We start from the raw sequence: 17,174 nt of genomic DNA on the forward strand, positions 1-17,174 counted from the left end.
GTTCCTCCCAAGGAACTTCCCTTTTTGCTTTCTCTTTCTTATTTGGCCCGAGGAAACCTCTCCCTTCATCTCTTCCAAAATTTGAATGAAGACCAACCCTCAAAAGACAATTTCTCCACCTACAGTTTGACTTTATTTGTGTTTAATAATCTAGGTGACTGAGTTACTAGTCACTGGCTTAATGTACCTACTTGTCTTCTATTTACCCTTGCCTCTAAAATTAGGCTATTAGCATTTGACTCACTTCCATAATTCATATCTGCAGTTTTGCGTTTGGCTCCTTGTCAAAGCCAGACTGCTTCTTGCTGAGCAGTTCCTGGTGTATAGTAGGCATTCAAATATTTGTTGAATGAATGAAGAAATGCTGTTTGCCATCTTTATACCACCCTTTCCCACACACTCTTTGTTTTTTTATTAGTTTTGCTTGGTTCTATTTTTCCTAATATTTCAGGAAAACAGATAAAAGAAGCTTTAGCCCCATGAGAAAGAACTAGCCCAGTGAGGTGATGAAGAGCTACATTTTTGTACATTTAACATAAAGTGCCAATTGAATATTCTCTTTTAACTCACATAGTTACTTCTCATAAGAGGAAATATAGTTTTCTTTATAATATACCACCTGCTATTCTCAACATATAGTTTTGTTTCTGGTTTGCAGTCTGAGCACTGGTTAAGGGGAAGGTACAATCATTTCTTGGGTTAAGAGGTGGGTAGCGTCCTTTCTTCCTTTGGTCCATTCCCTTTGCCATCTTTCCTGCTCAGTCTTTTTGTTTTCTAGTTTGTCTCCCATGGTCCTGTTGAGAGATATAGCAGTCCTCCATTTTCCATGGGGCGTATGTTCTAAAACTCACAGTGGATGTCTGAAACTGGCAGACAGTACCAAACTCTGTATATACTGTTATTTCTTAATGTGTGTACATACCTTTTCGCTTAATGCAAATACTTTAAAGCTTCTCTTTGGCATAACCTAATTGCCAACATCACAACTCTTGTACTTTGGGGATATTATTAAGTAAAATAAGGGCTACTTGAACACAAGCACTGTGATACCACGAGAGTCGATCTGATAACCAAAGGTTACTAAATGACTAAGGGGCGGGGTGCGTACACACAGTGAATACGCTGGACAAGGGGATGATTCACATCCCGGGTGTGGGATGAAACGGGACAGCGTGAGATTTTATCACACTATTCAGAATGGCATGCCGTTTAAAACTTATGAATTATTTATTTCCAAAATTTTCCATTTGGTAATTTTGAACTGCAGTTAACTGGGTAACTAAAAATATGAAAAGTGAAATTGCAGATAAGATGGACTATTGTATAGCACTGAGTTAGAAATTGCAATATATAAATATATCAAACCAACACATTGCACACTTTACACTTATACAGTGTTATATCTCAAAAAAAACAAGCAAACAAACAAATACAATTTCAATAACTACTTATTTCCTTTTTCTAAAATAGGTTCTCAAAAGTGTGAACAGGAGATGACCTCATCAATGTCAGCTAGAATATTTGTCTAATGAAGCAGATCCCTAGTCCCACTGCAGATCTACTGATTGTAGGTCTTAGGAAATGAGGGTCAGGCATCTGTATGATAACCTACGCATTTATTCCACTCATGCTTTTGAGACTCATTGCCTTTCACCAATGCTGCATAAGCTCCAAGTGGGAAAATTAAATAAAAGATATACCCAAATGCTTATAACTCATTTGTCGATATTCCCACACTATTGTAAAAGAGCACACTTAACAAAATATGGTGGCAGCATGAAAGAACTCTGAATATGTCTACATCGGAAAATGAAACAAAAGGCATTGTTTACCTTATTGGATAACCATAACTGTTGTTGAAAGATAACATATACTCTTTTGAAAGCTTTCTTGAAAATCAGTCCTGAATCAGAACTATTATGTTTGCTTTTCCTTGGTTTTCAATTTTTGTATCTTTTTGTGTAGACCTCTGCACCAATTTCTCTTCCTACCCTTTTTCTTTCTCTTCTCTAAACTCTGAGACCAGCTTCTTTGTCCATATGATCCATTACTTGAGATCTCATCTTTAGCACTTAGGAGCCTAATGTCATCAAAAGAACAATTCTTGCAGTCAAGTCTTGTTCTGATACTGACCAACAATGTGATGTTGGACAGAGTGCTTAACATCTTTCAGTTTCTGTTGCCTCAACACTAAACAAAACAAAACAAAACTTACCTTACTTTATAATGCTCTTGTGAGATTTCAAGGAGATTAATGTGTGTAAAGTGCTTAACAAAGATCTTAGCAGTCATTATTCAATTGGTTTTTGCGATTATGGATTAGAACGGTCACATGGGAAATGATGTGCTTAAGAGAAAATCTGAGTTATTAAGTTAGGAGACAAATATTGTGATAATTGCTAGGTTTTGAAGAGATAAAGATCAGCAAGACTTGGTCCCTGCCTTCAAGTTGTTGACTGTCTTCTAGAAAAAGATAGATTATAATTTTACTTACAAAAGATAGTATATGCAATGCTGCATAGTGATGAAGATTTCAGTGAAATAAGTAAAGAAGGATTGGCTAATATTTTAACTGTTCAGGGTCAGTTGCCTTGTCAAGTGTATATAGAGAAGAAATTTAAGTCTAATAGCTGGACTGAGATGTTGATTGAAGTGAACATGCTTTTTAACTGGACAGAGGATTCTGAATAAATCACTTAAAAATGAATTCTTCTCATGGAACTACTTTGGAGGGCAGAGGCATAATATATAAAAAGTATATAACTTATGATGTTCTTCTATTATGTATTATCTTGTCTTAGACATTTTGAATACATTATTGAAGCTTCATCAAAAATAACCTGACATAGTAATAAAAGTAAATTAAGAGCTGTGAGTCACGTTTGTGTGCTTCTCACTTGTGTGTCACGTCTGCAGTGGACACTCCAGATCCGTATGTGGAACTCTTCATCTCCTCAACCCCTGACAGCAGGAAGAGAACAAGACACCTCAATAATGACGTAAACCCAGAGTGGAACGAGACCTTTGAATTTATTTTGGATCCTAATCAGGAAAATGTTTTGGAGGTAAGTGAATCCTTTGGGGACTGCTTGGAGGTCATCATTCATTTGAGGTAAGTGCTTGAGTTTGTCCCCTTACTGTAGCATCCTTCCTATTCAGTTAGATGTAGTGTTCGGTTGGGCAGCTTCTAGATGGTACCCATCTAGTTATATGGGCATCCAGTGGGAAATGCAGGAGTTAGGTAGGGTTGGGAAGACTCTTTTATCCTCCCAATGGGCTTTGGAGAAACCATAGTCTGTTATAAAGAGAAAGATCCAAATACAACAGAATAAAAGTATTTTCAATTGCCTTTAAAATAAGGTAAAGTAAATTTTTCCTTAAAAGTTGCATGTAGTTTCTACAGTAATTTCTTTTTCATATTCCAAAATAGCATTTCCCGGGAGAAGGGATAAATTTCAATTTTTGAACACAAAATAATGAGTAGGTCAATCAAGAAAATTAGCCTGACCAGGCAGTGGTGCAGTGGATAGTGTCAGACTGGGACACAGACCACTCAGGTTCGAAACTATGAGGTTGCCAGCTTGAGTGCGGGCTCATCTGGTTTGAGTGCGGGCTCATCTGGTTTGAACACAGCTCACCAGCTTGAAGCCAAGGTTGCTGGCTTGAGCAAGGGGTCACTCACTCTGCTGCTGCCCGCTGGTCAAGGCACATATGAAAAAGTAATCAATGAACAACTAAGAAGACTAAGAGTCGCAACAAAGAATTGATGCTTCTCATCTCTCTCCCTTCCTGTCTGTGTCCTTATCAGTCTCTGTCAAAAAAAAGAAAAAGAAAAAATTATTATTTTAGTTTAAAATATAATATTCTGAAAGAAAAAACAAAGTATTGTTACCAGTTACATGTTATTTGAGAACTTTAGTATTTTTTAACATGGTGGAGAGTTTCGATAAAATTTCCAGAGATCCAAGGGAAATTTAAATGTGTGCTCTATGTTTTTATTCTCTATAGATCACATTAATGGATGCCAATTATGTCATGGATGAAACTCTGGGGACAGCGACATTTCCCATCTCTTCTATGAAAGTGGGAGAGAAGAAAGAGGTTCCTTTCATTTTCAACCAAGTAAGTAACAGAGCACAATTAGCTTTTTAACTTTTTATCAGATAAAATCCACTTATTCTTGAACATTGTATTTGACACTTGGAAATTTTATGTATGTATATATTTAGGTATTTCTTTATGATAATGTTTTATTTTTTTGATAATGTTTTATTTTTAAAGAGAAAATTCTGTTTTCCTTTTTATTTCTTGTCTTAATCTTCACTATTCTGATATATATATATATATCACAAATATATTTATGAACAAACTTTGGTTGAGGCATTACACTAAATATTATAGAAGGCATTAATCTCTTTTGTTTCTTCAAATGATGACACTGGGATTAAGCAGTAGCTGTGGCCCCCATTGACACATGTGATGCAAAAACATTTGGGAGGATAAAGGAAGATGTAAACTCTGAGAGGACAGGCACAGAGAGAGAGAATGGCTGAGTGAATGTGAAGAAAATTATTGAGATATCCAAAATATTCCAAATTACATGTTTAGTAACAAAGTAAGCTTGTGTGGAAGAGTATTTCTGTCTTAAACAATCCTCACATAATTAGAGAAGTGTAAAAAGGTCAGCAAGAATATTCCTAAGGTTACTGCTATCTTGATATTTCTAAGTTTGCTGTACTTGTTTCATTTTTTTTTTACATTTAGAATTAAATTTATTGGAGTAGAGTTGATTAATAAAATTATGTAGATTTCAAGTGTACATTTCTGTTATACATCTTCTGTATATTGATTGTGTCCCCACCATCCAAGGTCAAATCTTCTTCCCTCACCATATATTTGGCCCTCTTAACCTTTACTACCACTCCATCCCTCTTCCCTTTGGTAACCACCATGCTGTTGTCTTTGTCTATGAGTTTTTGGTTTTTTGCCTATTTTCTTGTATGTTCATTTGTTGCTTTCAGGTTTATAATCCACATATGAGTGAAATATGGTTCTTGACTTTTTCTAACTTTTTTTACTTAGCATATTTTTAAGATCCATCTATATTGTTGTAATGGCAGTATTTCATCATTTCTTATGGCCGAGTAGTATTTCATTGTTTATATATACTATACTTCTTCATCCAGTCACCTATCAAAGGACACCTAGGTTGTTTCTATGTCTTGGCCACCATAAATAGTGCTGCAGGGAACACAGGGGTGCATATATCTTTGCAAATAAATGTTTTCAAGTTTTTCAGGTAGACACTCAGAAGAGGGGTTGCTCGGTTGTATGGAAACTCTTCTTAATTTTTTGAGAAGCCTCCATATTTTTATATAACCTTCATGTTGTTTATAGTGACTGTACCATTTTACATCCTACTAGCAGTGAATGAGGGTTCGTTTTTGTCCAGTCTCTCCAACACTTGTTATTACTTACTTGTTGATAACAGCCATTCTGATAGATGTGAGGTAGAATGTCACTGTAGTTTTGATCTTCATTTCCCTAGTAGCTACTGAAGTAGAGTATCTATTCATATATCTGCTGGCCATTTCTATGTCTTCTCTGGAAAAGTATCTATTCAAGTCCTCTGCTCATTTTTTAATTGGATTGTTTATTTGGTATTGAGTTGTCTATTTATTTTGGATATTAACCCCTTGTTGGAGCTGTTGTTTGTAAACATCTTCTCCCATTATGTTGGTTGCCTTTTGTTCTGTTGGTAATTTCTTTTGCTGTGCAGAAATTTTTTATTTTGATATAATCCCATTCATTTATTTATAGGATTACTTTCCTTTTTTGAAAGTGAAATTCATTAAAAGACTCTCTAAGATCAAGGTCCATATGTTTAGCACCTATGTTTTTCTTATATGTAATTTATTGTTTCAGGTCTTATATTTAGGTCATTGGTCTATTTTGCATTAATTTTTGTATGTGGGACAAACAGTAGTCTAGTTTCATTCTTTTGTGTTTGTCTTTCTAATTTTTCCAGCACCCCTTTTGAGGAGGCTTTCTTTTCTCCATTATACATTTTTGGCTCCTTTGTCAAAAATGATTTGTCCATATGTATGTAGCTTTATTTCTGGGCTCTTGATTTTATCATGCTGTCTTGATTATTGCAGCTCTGTAGTATAATTTGAAGTTAAAGTAATGTGATAGCTCTGGCTTTGTTTTTTTTCTCAGGATTGCTTTGCCTATTCAGGGTCTTTTGTGGTTCCATACAAATATGATGATTTATTTGTTCTATTTCTTTAAAAAATGTTATATCTAATGGATAATTTTCCTTAATATATTATTTTTGGCCAGTAATTTCTCTCTTTCAGTAGTTTGAATACAGTATTTGATACCACTTTCTCCTATGTTGTAGGGTTGCTGCTGAAATCCAATGACAATCTAATGGGATTTTCTTTATAAGTTACTGTCTTCTTTTTCCTGGCTGCCATGAGAATACTTTCTTTGTTGTTAATTTTTGACAGTTTTCATACAATGTGCCTTGGAGAAGGCCTTTTTGGATTTAGATAATTAGGTGTTCTGTTTGCTTTTCAGGTTCGAGGATGTAGTTCTTTCCATAGGTTTGGGAAGTTCTTGTCAACTATTTGTTTGAATAGGCTCTTCATTGCTTTCTCCTTCTCTCCCTCTTCTGGTATACCTATTATTCTTATATTGCTTTACCTGATGGAGTCAGATATTTGTCATAGAGTTCTTTCATTTTATTTATGCTCAAGTGTTTTTATTCTTCCCTCTATATCATTTCTAGATTTTTATCTTTGATATCACCAATCTTTTCTCTATGTGGTTAGCTGTATTTCTTAAGCTTGCTACTTCATTTTTTATTTCATTTATTGAGTTCTTCATCTCCAGAATTTCTCTTTGGTTCTTTTTAAACTTTCAGTCTCTTTGATAAAGAACTCATTTTGTTCATTGATTTCATTTCTGAGTTTATTAAACTGCCTATCTTGTAACTCATTAAGTTTTTAAAGAACTGCAATCTTGAATTTTCTGTCATTTAAATCACACTTTTCTGTGTCTTTAAATTTATTTTCTGGAGATTTTTCATTTTCTTTTTGAGCCTACCTCATTGCCTTGGTTATTCATGGTATTTGATGGTTGTTTTTTTTTTTTTTTTTCTATTTAGGCATCTATGTAGGAGTGACACTTATCTAGTAGATTGATAAGAAGAAGTCTTTCTATTGTTTCCTCATAGGTGGCACTGAAGCACAAGTTTTTTAGTTCTTTAGCACTGCTCTGGCTTTTCAGATATCCATGGGGTGCTGGAAATATTTTGTGTTCCCAGGAAAGGTGGGCATCTCCTCTGTAGTAAGGTCACCATGGTCTCAGGGGACCATGTGGGGGAATGTGGTGGGTGATGGGGTTCCAAATCTATGAAATACCAGTGCTGGCCCCTGTAGCCAGATACTGCCAGCAGTGTAGCTATGATAGATGGTGGTGGTGTAAGCTGGGGGATGCTGGTCACTGACTTTTTTGCATTGCTTTCCCAGTAATGATAACTGGCAGACTTCAGTGACCTCCTCTCTGTATCTTTACCCAACCCTGGGATTACTCACAGAGTGCATCCATCACTCAGGGAAAAATGTTTCTGTAGTACCAGTTCTCTGGTTTTCAGATAATGTGCTCTAAAACCTGACATTTACTGTTACAGCTTCTTCTGGGGCTCACTGGTAACTCTAGAGGGTAATGGGGAGTGAACTCTGGGAGGGTAAAAGGAGGCAGCGAGTCTCCATTTATTTCTCTGTCTGGAATGGCAATTGCCAGACACCCATGGCCACACCTTTGTGTTTGACCCGTGTCTGGGTCACTGAGTTCACCTGCAGCATATACTGACCACACCTGCAGAAATGCTCACTGGATGTCTCTGCTTCTCCCAGCTAAAGGGAGTGCCAGTAGCAACCTGATTTCTCCCGACTCCAGGCTGAGACCCACAGTGAGCTCTGGGCTGCATATCTGGCACCATCTCAATTCTTCTACCTTCCCACCTTCCTGGTTATCTCCTACTTCACCAGCTTCAGATGTTTTATTTTTAGTGCATGGACCTCTCACTCCACCATTCCTTTGAGGTCACTTTCACTGAAGTTTTAATAATTTATTCCAGAAAAATAAAACCTTAGAAAAAATTTCCATGCAGTCCAAACTGATTGAATTTTATAAGATGCTAAGTTACTACTTTCCAGTGAGAAACATAAGCAAGTGGAGGACCAATATACAGAAAGCTTAAATGTCTTTCCCAGCCTCAACCCCTGTAAACTAAAATCCTATAGGTCAGGAGACCTGAATTCTGATTATACATGCCTAATCACAGAGTTAATACAGGGTTTATATGATTGAATGAATGTATATTTTTTGAGAAACCAACATAAGCCCAAAAATCTCCCTGACCCATTCATGCTTTCAGAGGACCCAGGTGCATCGAGGACACTCCAGTCACACACTCCCTGCTGGTCTCTTCAGCTTCTCCAGGAAATATGTCATCTTTATGTTCTCCATCCGATGCCTAGAAACAACACAGCCCAAAGTTCTGTGGACTGATTTTAAAACTATTGCATTCATTGCTTTTATAAAACATTAATGACATTTACTAGGTATCAGCCATTGTGTTTTGTGCAGGGACTATAAAGAAGAAAGAGGTCCAGGAAGCTCTTCTCTCAGCTATATTTATCTGGGACAGAGGTGAGGCAGGGTTGGAAAGGAAACCCCGTGTGAGAGAGATACACACACATCATGAAGAGAAGCCACCAGGCAGTGGGGTTAATGTCAATGACATATGTACAGAGTACAGTGGCAAGACAACATAAAGTGTTTACAACAGTGCCTGGTATATATTAAGTACTATATAAATGTTGTTTTTCTTGTTGCTGTTATTGTACCTTGAGAAAAGGGTAGAATTTCAGCGGATGAGAAGCAGTCATGAGCACTTCAGGCAGCAGAAACTGCAAAAGCTTGGAGTTTTAAAAGTAGAAAACAAGTTGGGGCATGGCAAGTTACAGGGCTCAGCAGGTCTGTGTCAGTGAGTGTAAAGGGTTTGGAGGGGGAAGGTGGACATCCGCAGACATACCCTGTGGCACATTTCTAGAATCAGTTCTCTATACGTGTTTTTGAGGGTTTTTGTAAGCATGAATTGGCTTTTCCAAAGAAGAATGTTTTCCCGCCTTTTAGTCTATGACACAAAAACTGATGATAAAGAAAGATATTTTAGGAAAACATGCATTTCCTCTTCTCCTGTCATTTCCTATGGTTACGTGGGTAACCCCAAGGCCTTCTGCATTCCTGAATTTAAAGTAGCTTACATAATTACTTTCCTTCGTGAGCTTAAGAAAACATCTTTTTTTTTTATTACCCTGCTCTCAAAGGTCTTTTTTAGTTATTTATCTGAATGATAGTTCCAGATCACATGTCCTGCCCTCTGCAAACCACTGAGCCTCCCCTCATCTCTGAATTTCCACCTTTCAGAGAACGACAGTCCTCTTTCTACAGTGTTCACAGAGGTTGTAAGAGGAAATAGGTTGTGAAGGAATCGTGTAGGAGCAGATATTTTTAAAAATTTTTTGATGGTATGGCAACCTGGTCTAGTAAAAAGCACTTGGAGCCTGACTGGGCGGTGGCATAGTGGATAGAGCGTCGGACTGGGATGCGGAGGACCCAGGTTCGAGACGCTGAGGTTGCCAGCTTGAGCGCAGGCTCATCTGGTTTGAGCAAAGCTCACCAGCTTGGACCCAAGGTCGCTGGCTCGAGCAAGGGGTTACTCGATCTGCTGTAGCCCCCCATGTTCAAGGCATATATGAGAGAGCAATCAATGAACAACTAAGGTGTCGCAATGAAAAACTGATGATTGATGCTTCTCATCTCTCCGTTTCTGTCTGTGTGTCCCTATCTATCCCTCTCTCTGACTCTCTCTGTCTCTGTAAAAAAAAAACACACACACACAATAAAAAACAAACAAACAAAAAGTCACTTGGAGTCCTGGTCCTGTAGCTCAGTTTATTAGAGTATCATCTTGATACACCAAGGTTGTGAGTTTAATGCCCATTCAGGGTTGAAACTGGAAACTGGGAGACCAGGATTCTCATTTTGTCTTTGTCACTAACCGCCCTTTAAGATGTTTAAGTTGTCATTCTGTCTCTCTGATTCTTATTTTCTTCAGTTCTACAATGAGGGTTTCCACTAACTTATTTCTAAGCTCTTTTCTAATTTATAAAATTCTATGATCTATAAAGAGTATTTTACTTTAATTTTCATTTGAATATAATCACACTGAAACTTTCCTTTCTTCTCATTGTACAGATATGGAAACAGAATAATCATAATGCAGTAATAAAAGTCTTTAAAATACTGACCTATCAATGGATTATTTTAGATAATGAGAATTTAAGCTTTTGTTGTATGCCTAAAACATTGCTAAATATTAAGAAAGCAAAGAAAGTTTTATTTTAAAGGAACTAATAATCATTTGGAAAGAAGTAGACATTCATGTGTAAACAGATAGTATAATGAGCAGTACCATGAGGCATCCACTCATTGCTTTACTTATGAATTATTATTAAACACTTGTTATTTCCAGGCAATATCCTAGGAGATGGGCAAGCAGTAAGGGATGTGGTAGATGACATCCAGGTTCCCAGGGAGCTTGCATTCATGGGGAAGGTAAATAGGTCACAGAAAGCAAAGAGATAATCAGTACAGCATTAGCCAGTGACAAATACTGTGAAGAAAGGAAAATAGAGGAATGTGATAGAGAACAATTGGTGGACAACTTAAGTTTCCATAGTCAGGGAAGGCCTTTCTGAAATAGTACATTTTCCCCCAAATCTTATTATTAAAATTTTAGAGCACATAAAACATCGAAAGTTTTGTACATTGAAAACCCATGTAACTTCCACCTTTACTCTGCAATAAACATTTTATTGTATTTGCTTTGCCACATGTCCCCATCTATCTAGCCATCAAATTATCTTACTTTTTGATGCATTTAAAAACAAATTGCAGACAACAGTATGCTTCATCCCCAAACACTTCACATTAACTAAAGTTCAGTATTTTCATATTACAACTTTAAGTATTGTAAATAGTGCTGACAATATGAGAGTTATATGAAGACATTATTCATGCATTCATTCATTCATTCATTCATGCATTTCACAAACAACCATTGAGCACCTGCTGGGTGACAGATAATCTGTAGGCACTTCCTATTCAGCCATGAACAACCACCTCTATCCTCATGGATTGTATGTTCTACTTAGTAAGATGAACGAGAAGCAAGATAAATAAGTAAAAGATACTTGTACTAGTGATAATAAGTGCTAAATAAACCAGGGAAGGAGGAAAGAAGAGTATATACAGTATAGTGAAGGGAGTTGCAAATGAAGTTTAAGAGCCATGCTTAAGAAATGCATCTCTGATGATAGAAAGGGCCTGAAGGAGAAGTTTGCCTGGCATGCTTGAGTATCGACAAGGGGGAGAGTATGGCTAGAACACAAACGTAGTAGGGAGAGTGATAAGAGATGAGAACAGAGAGATCGAGGAGGACAGGGAGGCAGTGGAGCATTGTGGATTACAGTGGAAAACAATGGCTTAGGCTTGCCCTTAAATTAAGGATGCATTTGGATCACTAGACAGGTGGAAGGCCATTCTGGTGGCAAGAACAGCCCGAGCCTTTGCTCATCATCATGGGACTAGACAGGACAGGCATGTTCAGGAAACAGTGTCTAGACGTGTGATGGGAGCAGCATTCGTGCATGAAAGGTCCATTGGAGAGCTCAAATTCAAGATGTTGGAATTTTGATGTTATCTCTTACTGACAGCAATGAGTCACGGACGGTTTTTGACCAAGTGATGGGAAATTGAGAGCAGACAGGATCTGGCTTTTTTCTCAGAAATGTTACTAAGCAAAAAGTTAGGTAGAATGGTGCAGAGAATGTTTGAAACTAAAAAGAAAAAACAAAAGGTTGATGCCGCCTTAGCAGACCACCATGAAAAGTGGCGAGTCTGTGGAGCACCAGGTGACTCGAGACAAGTGTCTCTTTTGACAGCTTTAACGTGTCATAGAACATTGAATCAAATGATCACTTCGTGGCTGTGAGGGTCAGCTGACATGGAAAGCAGGAACTTACAATGGATCCAGCTCTTCCTGAGACTATAGCTGATCACTCAACTTAATGTTGGAAGCTTTTGTTTGTTTTTTTGAGTAGAAAACCAATTTTAGGGCTGAGTTTACAGTCTTTGTTTTTCAGCCAGCATGTGTAAAATCTGGTTACATTGTGTTTGTCAGAGTCACAGATTTAATTTAATTTAATTTTTTCTTTCTGAAGTTGGAATCGGGGAGGCAGTCAGACAGATTCCTGCATGCGCCCGATCGGGATCCACCCGGCATGCCCACCAGGGCGCGATGCTCTGCCCATCTGGGGTGTTGCTCTGTTACAACCAGAGCCATTCTAGTGCCTGAAGCAGAGGCCACAGAGCCATCCTCAGTGCCCAGGCTGACTTTGCTCCAATGGAGCCTTGGCTGCGGGAGGGGAAGAGAGAGACAGAGAGGAAGGAGAGGGGGAGGGGTGGAGAAGCAGATGGGCGTTTCTCCTGTGTGCCCTGGCCAGCAGAGTCACAGATTTAAAGGACATCAGAGCAGTCATTTGAGAGATGCTGGGGGATCCTCTGCCTTTGACCCCAGGCTTAGCATCAGACGGCCAGGCCTGGGCTGCAATCATGATTCTGCTGCTCATTGACTGTGTGATGTCCCGTTTTCTTTTTTCCTTTTTACTCTGCATCTTTATCTAAAACAGGATTTTATATGTATATAGATAGTGCCTACCCCTTAGGGTTGTGCTTATGGTTAAATGAGTTAATGTAATGCATGGCAAGTTTTCAAACAGTTTTAGAAAGTTTTACCTGGCCTGGTAGGTATTAAATAGGTATTGAATATTCTCATTATAATTGTAATTAGTCAGATTTAACTATTTTTCATGTGCTTCATTAATCTGACTCAACTGATACACTTACTTATTTGTTTGAACTTACTGATCAAAATTAACTTCTTTACATATAGGTAGAACCTATAAATTTAGCGATCATTTGTTTCAACACAATTCACAAATGCTCGTTACCTATTACTGAATACAAATGTGGCTTTGGGTTACTGTAGAAAGATAGAGTATCCTTGGAATTTAGTGTGTTTTGTATCAACAAAGTAGTTCACTTCAGGAGAATCATGAAAATGCCAAGTTTTTGAAGAAAGACAGATAAAGATTACACTTCTTCATTCTCTAGATGGCATCAATTTAGTTTTGGTTTATACTTTGAACAAGGTAGCCTCTAAGTTTAGATTATACAGTGTTTTAATTTGCCATCTTTATTTAGAAGTTTGTGTTATTGTTTAAAAATAGCCATGTCTCATGGCTTCTGGGGTATCTAATTTTGGTGATTACTTTCTTAGATTATTACCTATTCATGATTGCAACTTGAAAATGAATGAGGTAGTTCAATAGAAGGGAGTGGCAAAGCTTTAAAAATTGGTAGTTTAGCCCTGGCCAGATAGTTCAGTTGATTAGAGTGTTGTTCCAATATGCCAAGGTTGCAGGTTTGATCCCCAATTGGAGCACACATAAGAATCAACCAATGAATGCATAAATAAGTGAAATGACCAATTGATGTTTCTCTCTTCCTCTCTCTAAAATTAATCATATGTAAAAAAAAAATTTTAATGGTAGTTTTGATGGAGAGTTCAGAATATTAATATAGTATCAGGATGATTTTATTGAAAAACTGTGTAGTGATGTATGAAAACAAAGACTACAATTTACCTAAGTAAATGAGACAGACAAAGCAGAGTTTGGAAGAAAAATAAGAGAATTGTATAATTTTGTGGGAAATCTTTTACTAAGAAGTGAATGCCATCAGATTGATGCAGAACAGAGTTTAAATATAGGTGAAACAATTCCTTGCTTTTAGAGAGAATGTATTTTTATTTTGGGGTAATAGCAATGGAACTTAAGCAAGTCCTTTTGACACTTCTGTGATTTGTATGATTTAAATTATAGGGCATTTTAGAATGCTTTTGTATCCCTGGGCTCCATAACGAGACCTAAGTTTCTTTAGAGAGTAGAACACGTTCAGTTTTGTTACCATTATGTACCCAGCCTGACCCACATTAGTCACTTGAATCATTCTTGTATGAATGAATAAATGATACACTTATGGAAAATACAAAAAATCTGGAAACTGCTCAGACAGGTGTAATAAAAGTAAATGACATTTGAAAAACAAACAAAAAACCTAGAAAGCCTGAGAGATTTTTATTTAAAGAAAAAGCATATCTTAGTTACCATATTTCTCCATGTATAAGATCCACCCATTTTTGAAAAATTTGGGGTCTAAAAACTTATGGGGTCTTATGCATGGGGAAGTATGGTAGATAGTAGTGCTCTAGGACATTGGATTTATTATAGGATAACTAATGATGAAAGCTCTTTCAGAATTTCCAGTGTCCCCTGGAAAAGAAAAAGGACCTAAATTAAGAAAAGGAAGTTACCATCCAATGTAAGGAGGAAAACCCTGTGTTAGAGTGGAACATGGTTACAAGAGAAAGAGTATTTTTTATCTTTCAAATCTTTGAAGACTATCTGGGATATTTTTGGTGACCACAATTATCCTGAATTCTTAGGTGATGGAGTAAATGATTCCTGGTTGTAAATGCTAATTTTATTTTATTAAGAAATCATATAACACTAACATTTATTTTTTATTGAAATATATTTGTGTATAAAGAAATAAAATCTGTTAATTAAACTTATTATGGTGATCATTTTGCAATATATGTAAATATTAGAAATCATAAGTATTTAGAAAATGATTTTAGCAGTGTCTCATTCAATTTTAAACATGGAAAATTTATGTAGATGTGGCCTAGCCTGTACTGGCAGATTGTAATTTCTGTTGTGCATTTGAATTGCCTCCTTGTTAGATCCATATCTGGTTTGAAATTATTTGACTATTTGCATCTTTTTGTAATAATAATTTTAAAAGACCTCCTTAATGCCAGGCACCATACTTGTTATCTTAGCTTTATTATTTCAAAATGACCTGGGAAAGTTTGCAAGAGAATTAGTAGGTTAGGTACTTCCAAAATTATTTTTTAAGTCTAAAATGGCCTCTTGTGTCTGTGTGTGTGTGTGTGGTAGTTTCTCTGCTCTAGTTTCCCTCCCACTCCCCAATGGGACATCTCCCATTATATGCATCTAAACTTGTTTATTTCATGGTCTAATTCAAAGAAGAGATTGTTTCCCCACAAGAATGTGTGAGTACAGCGTGCTTCTTACATTAATAATTCCTAGAAGGGGAATTCTTCTCATTTGTTCTGGTTCCTAACTATAGGGTTGGGGAGGGTGGGGGGAGGGGTTCAGTCACCTTTTGTTCTAATTGTCCTAATATTGCGAGTAACCTGGATGACTGAACTGCAGATGCTTCGTGTAGTGTGTGGGAAGGAGTTTACAACGATTGTTTCCTGCTGCCCAGGAAGTACATATTTTTGTGGCTATTTTATCTGAATAACACGTTCCAAGTAAAAGGTGTGGAGAGATTGTGAATGTCAGACTTTGTAGCATGTCTGAACATAGTACACCAGGTGGGAGAGTTTATTGCCTCCTCCCGATTGAGGGTGATGCACTTGCACAGCGTGCGGAAGTGAGGATCCCAATCCACGTGACAGGAACCATGGCAACGAATCCTGTACTCCTCCAAATGGCAGAAATCGCCTGGGTCTTCTCTTCATCCTGCCTTCATGTAAGGAGTCTTATCTAGGACAGTTTTACCCTAAGAACACGAATGTTTTAACCAAGAAAGGTGGATGGATGTGGGAGGGACATTGTGACTGAGAAGACAAATCCAACCACAAACATAGCACAGTTAGTTTTTCCTTTTATTTATTAAGTTGTGAGAATAAGTAGGCATTAGATATATTCAATGCCTGAATATTTTAATATATAAATTGCTTGGGGACCTGCCAAGCTTTTCCCTGAACAGTTTCTGTCATGAGGTGGCATGTTCCATTCTAGCACTGGGTCTTTCCATTTATTAGGAAACTCCACATTGAGTTGTAATATTTATTTTAAATTCTATTCTCCTATGTGCCTTTTGCCCTCTTGAGATAAGAACAGTAAATCTAGTCTTATTTTAATAGCAGCTTTCCTGTTTATTTTTTTGTTTTTGCAAGAAACAGACCTTTTTTACCCATTGTTTGTTTTTTTGCAAGAAACAGACCTTGTTTTACCCATATCTTGTTTTTCTTACTAAATGTCCAAATTAATCTCATTTAATGTAAATTTGTTTTCAGTCCCTCTTTGGAAAAGACTCCATCTGAAGTTTCAAAATGGGGAATAGACATAATGTTCTGGGATGTGGTCTGAGCAGGGCTTTCATTGATAGAATGGACGGCAATCACATTCATTGGTTAGAAGCCAGCACCTTTTTCACTAATAACTGAACTATGATTCATCTGGGCATGTTAAAAAATAAAAACGATTTGTGCTAGGATTCTTGATTATTTATTAACTTCAAAGTAATATTTAAATGCTGCTTTGCTGAATAAAGGTTCATAGAATTCCATACATAACAGATACTGTCTGGGTTGGACTAACCCATGATTTTATCTCAGGTAGCAAGGAGATGTTCTTGATAAGAGAAGATTGCTTGATGTCGATGTGCTCCCTCTCTCATACACATGCACAGTAATTCAACAGACATTTACTTATGTTATATGCCAAATACTGTGCAATGAACAAAAAATAAACCCTATATAAGACAGAGGTTACAGTTTAGTGGGAGAGGCAGATTTTTACACAGATGACTTCAATACCTTTTTCTTACTCATAAAATTCAGTACTGAGAATTATCCATGAACTTACTGTAACCTTTTGAAAGGTTCCTTCTGGTTTGTTTTTTTCCATTCTCTGGAACCACAGAGAAAACAAAGCCAAGTGTCTATAGCATTTTATATTAGTTCTAAAAATATCCTCTTCATGTTTTAAGAAGCATATTCTAGTTCTGTTTTATTTGAAGGTATTGAATAGATTCACTCTAACTTATATTCTTAAGGTAACTGACATACAAAAATAATAACACCATCTTACAATTGT

General features: G+C 36.9%; 1 protein-coding gene across 2 annotated transcripts in view; it reads left to right on the plus strand.

Annotated features, from left to right (window-relative positions):
• Positions 1 to 17,174, plus strand: part of PLA2G4A (phospholipase A2 group IVA) — a 153,323-nt gene that overhangs the window by 58,112 nt on the left and 78,037 nt on the right. For both annotated transcript variants that reach the window (XM_066261359.1, XM_066261360.1), the window contains 2 exons: positions 2,917 to 3,065; positions 4,009 to 4,122. In XM_066261359.1, the coding sequence (XP_066117456.1) occupies positions 2,917 to 3,065; positions 4,009 to 4,122 (263 nt within the window). The remainder of the gene's footprint in view (positions 1 to 2,916; positions 3,066 to 4,008; positions 4,123 to 17,174) is intronic.

The sequence above is a fragment of the Saccopteryx bilineata genome, chromosome 2, assembly GCF_036850765.1.
Source record: "Saccopteryx bilineata isolate mSacBil1 chromosome 2, mSacBil1_pri_phased_curated, whole genome shotgun sequence".
Taxonomy (NCBI): Eukaryota; Metazoa; Chordata; class Mammalia; order Chiroptera; family Emballonuridae; genus Saccopteryx; species Saccopteryx bilineata.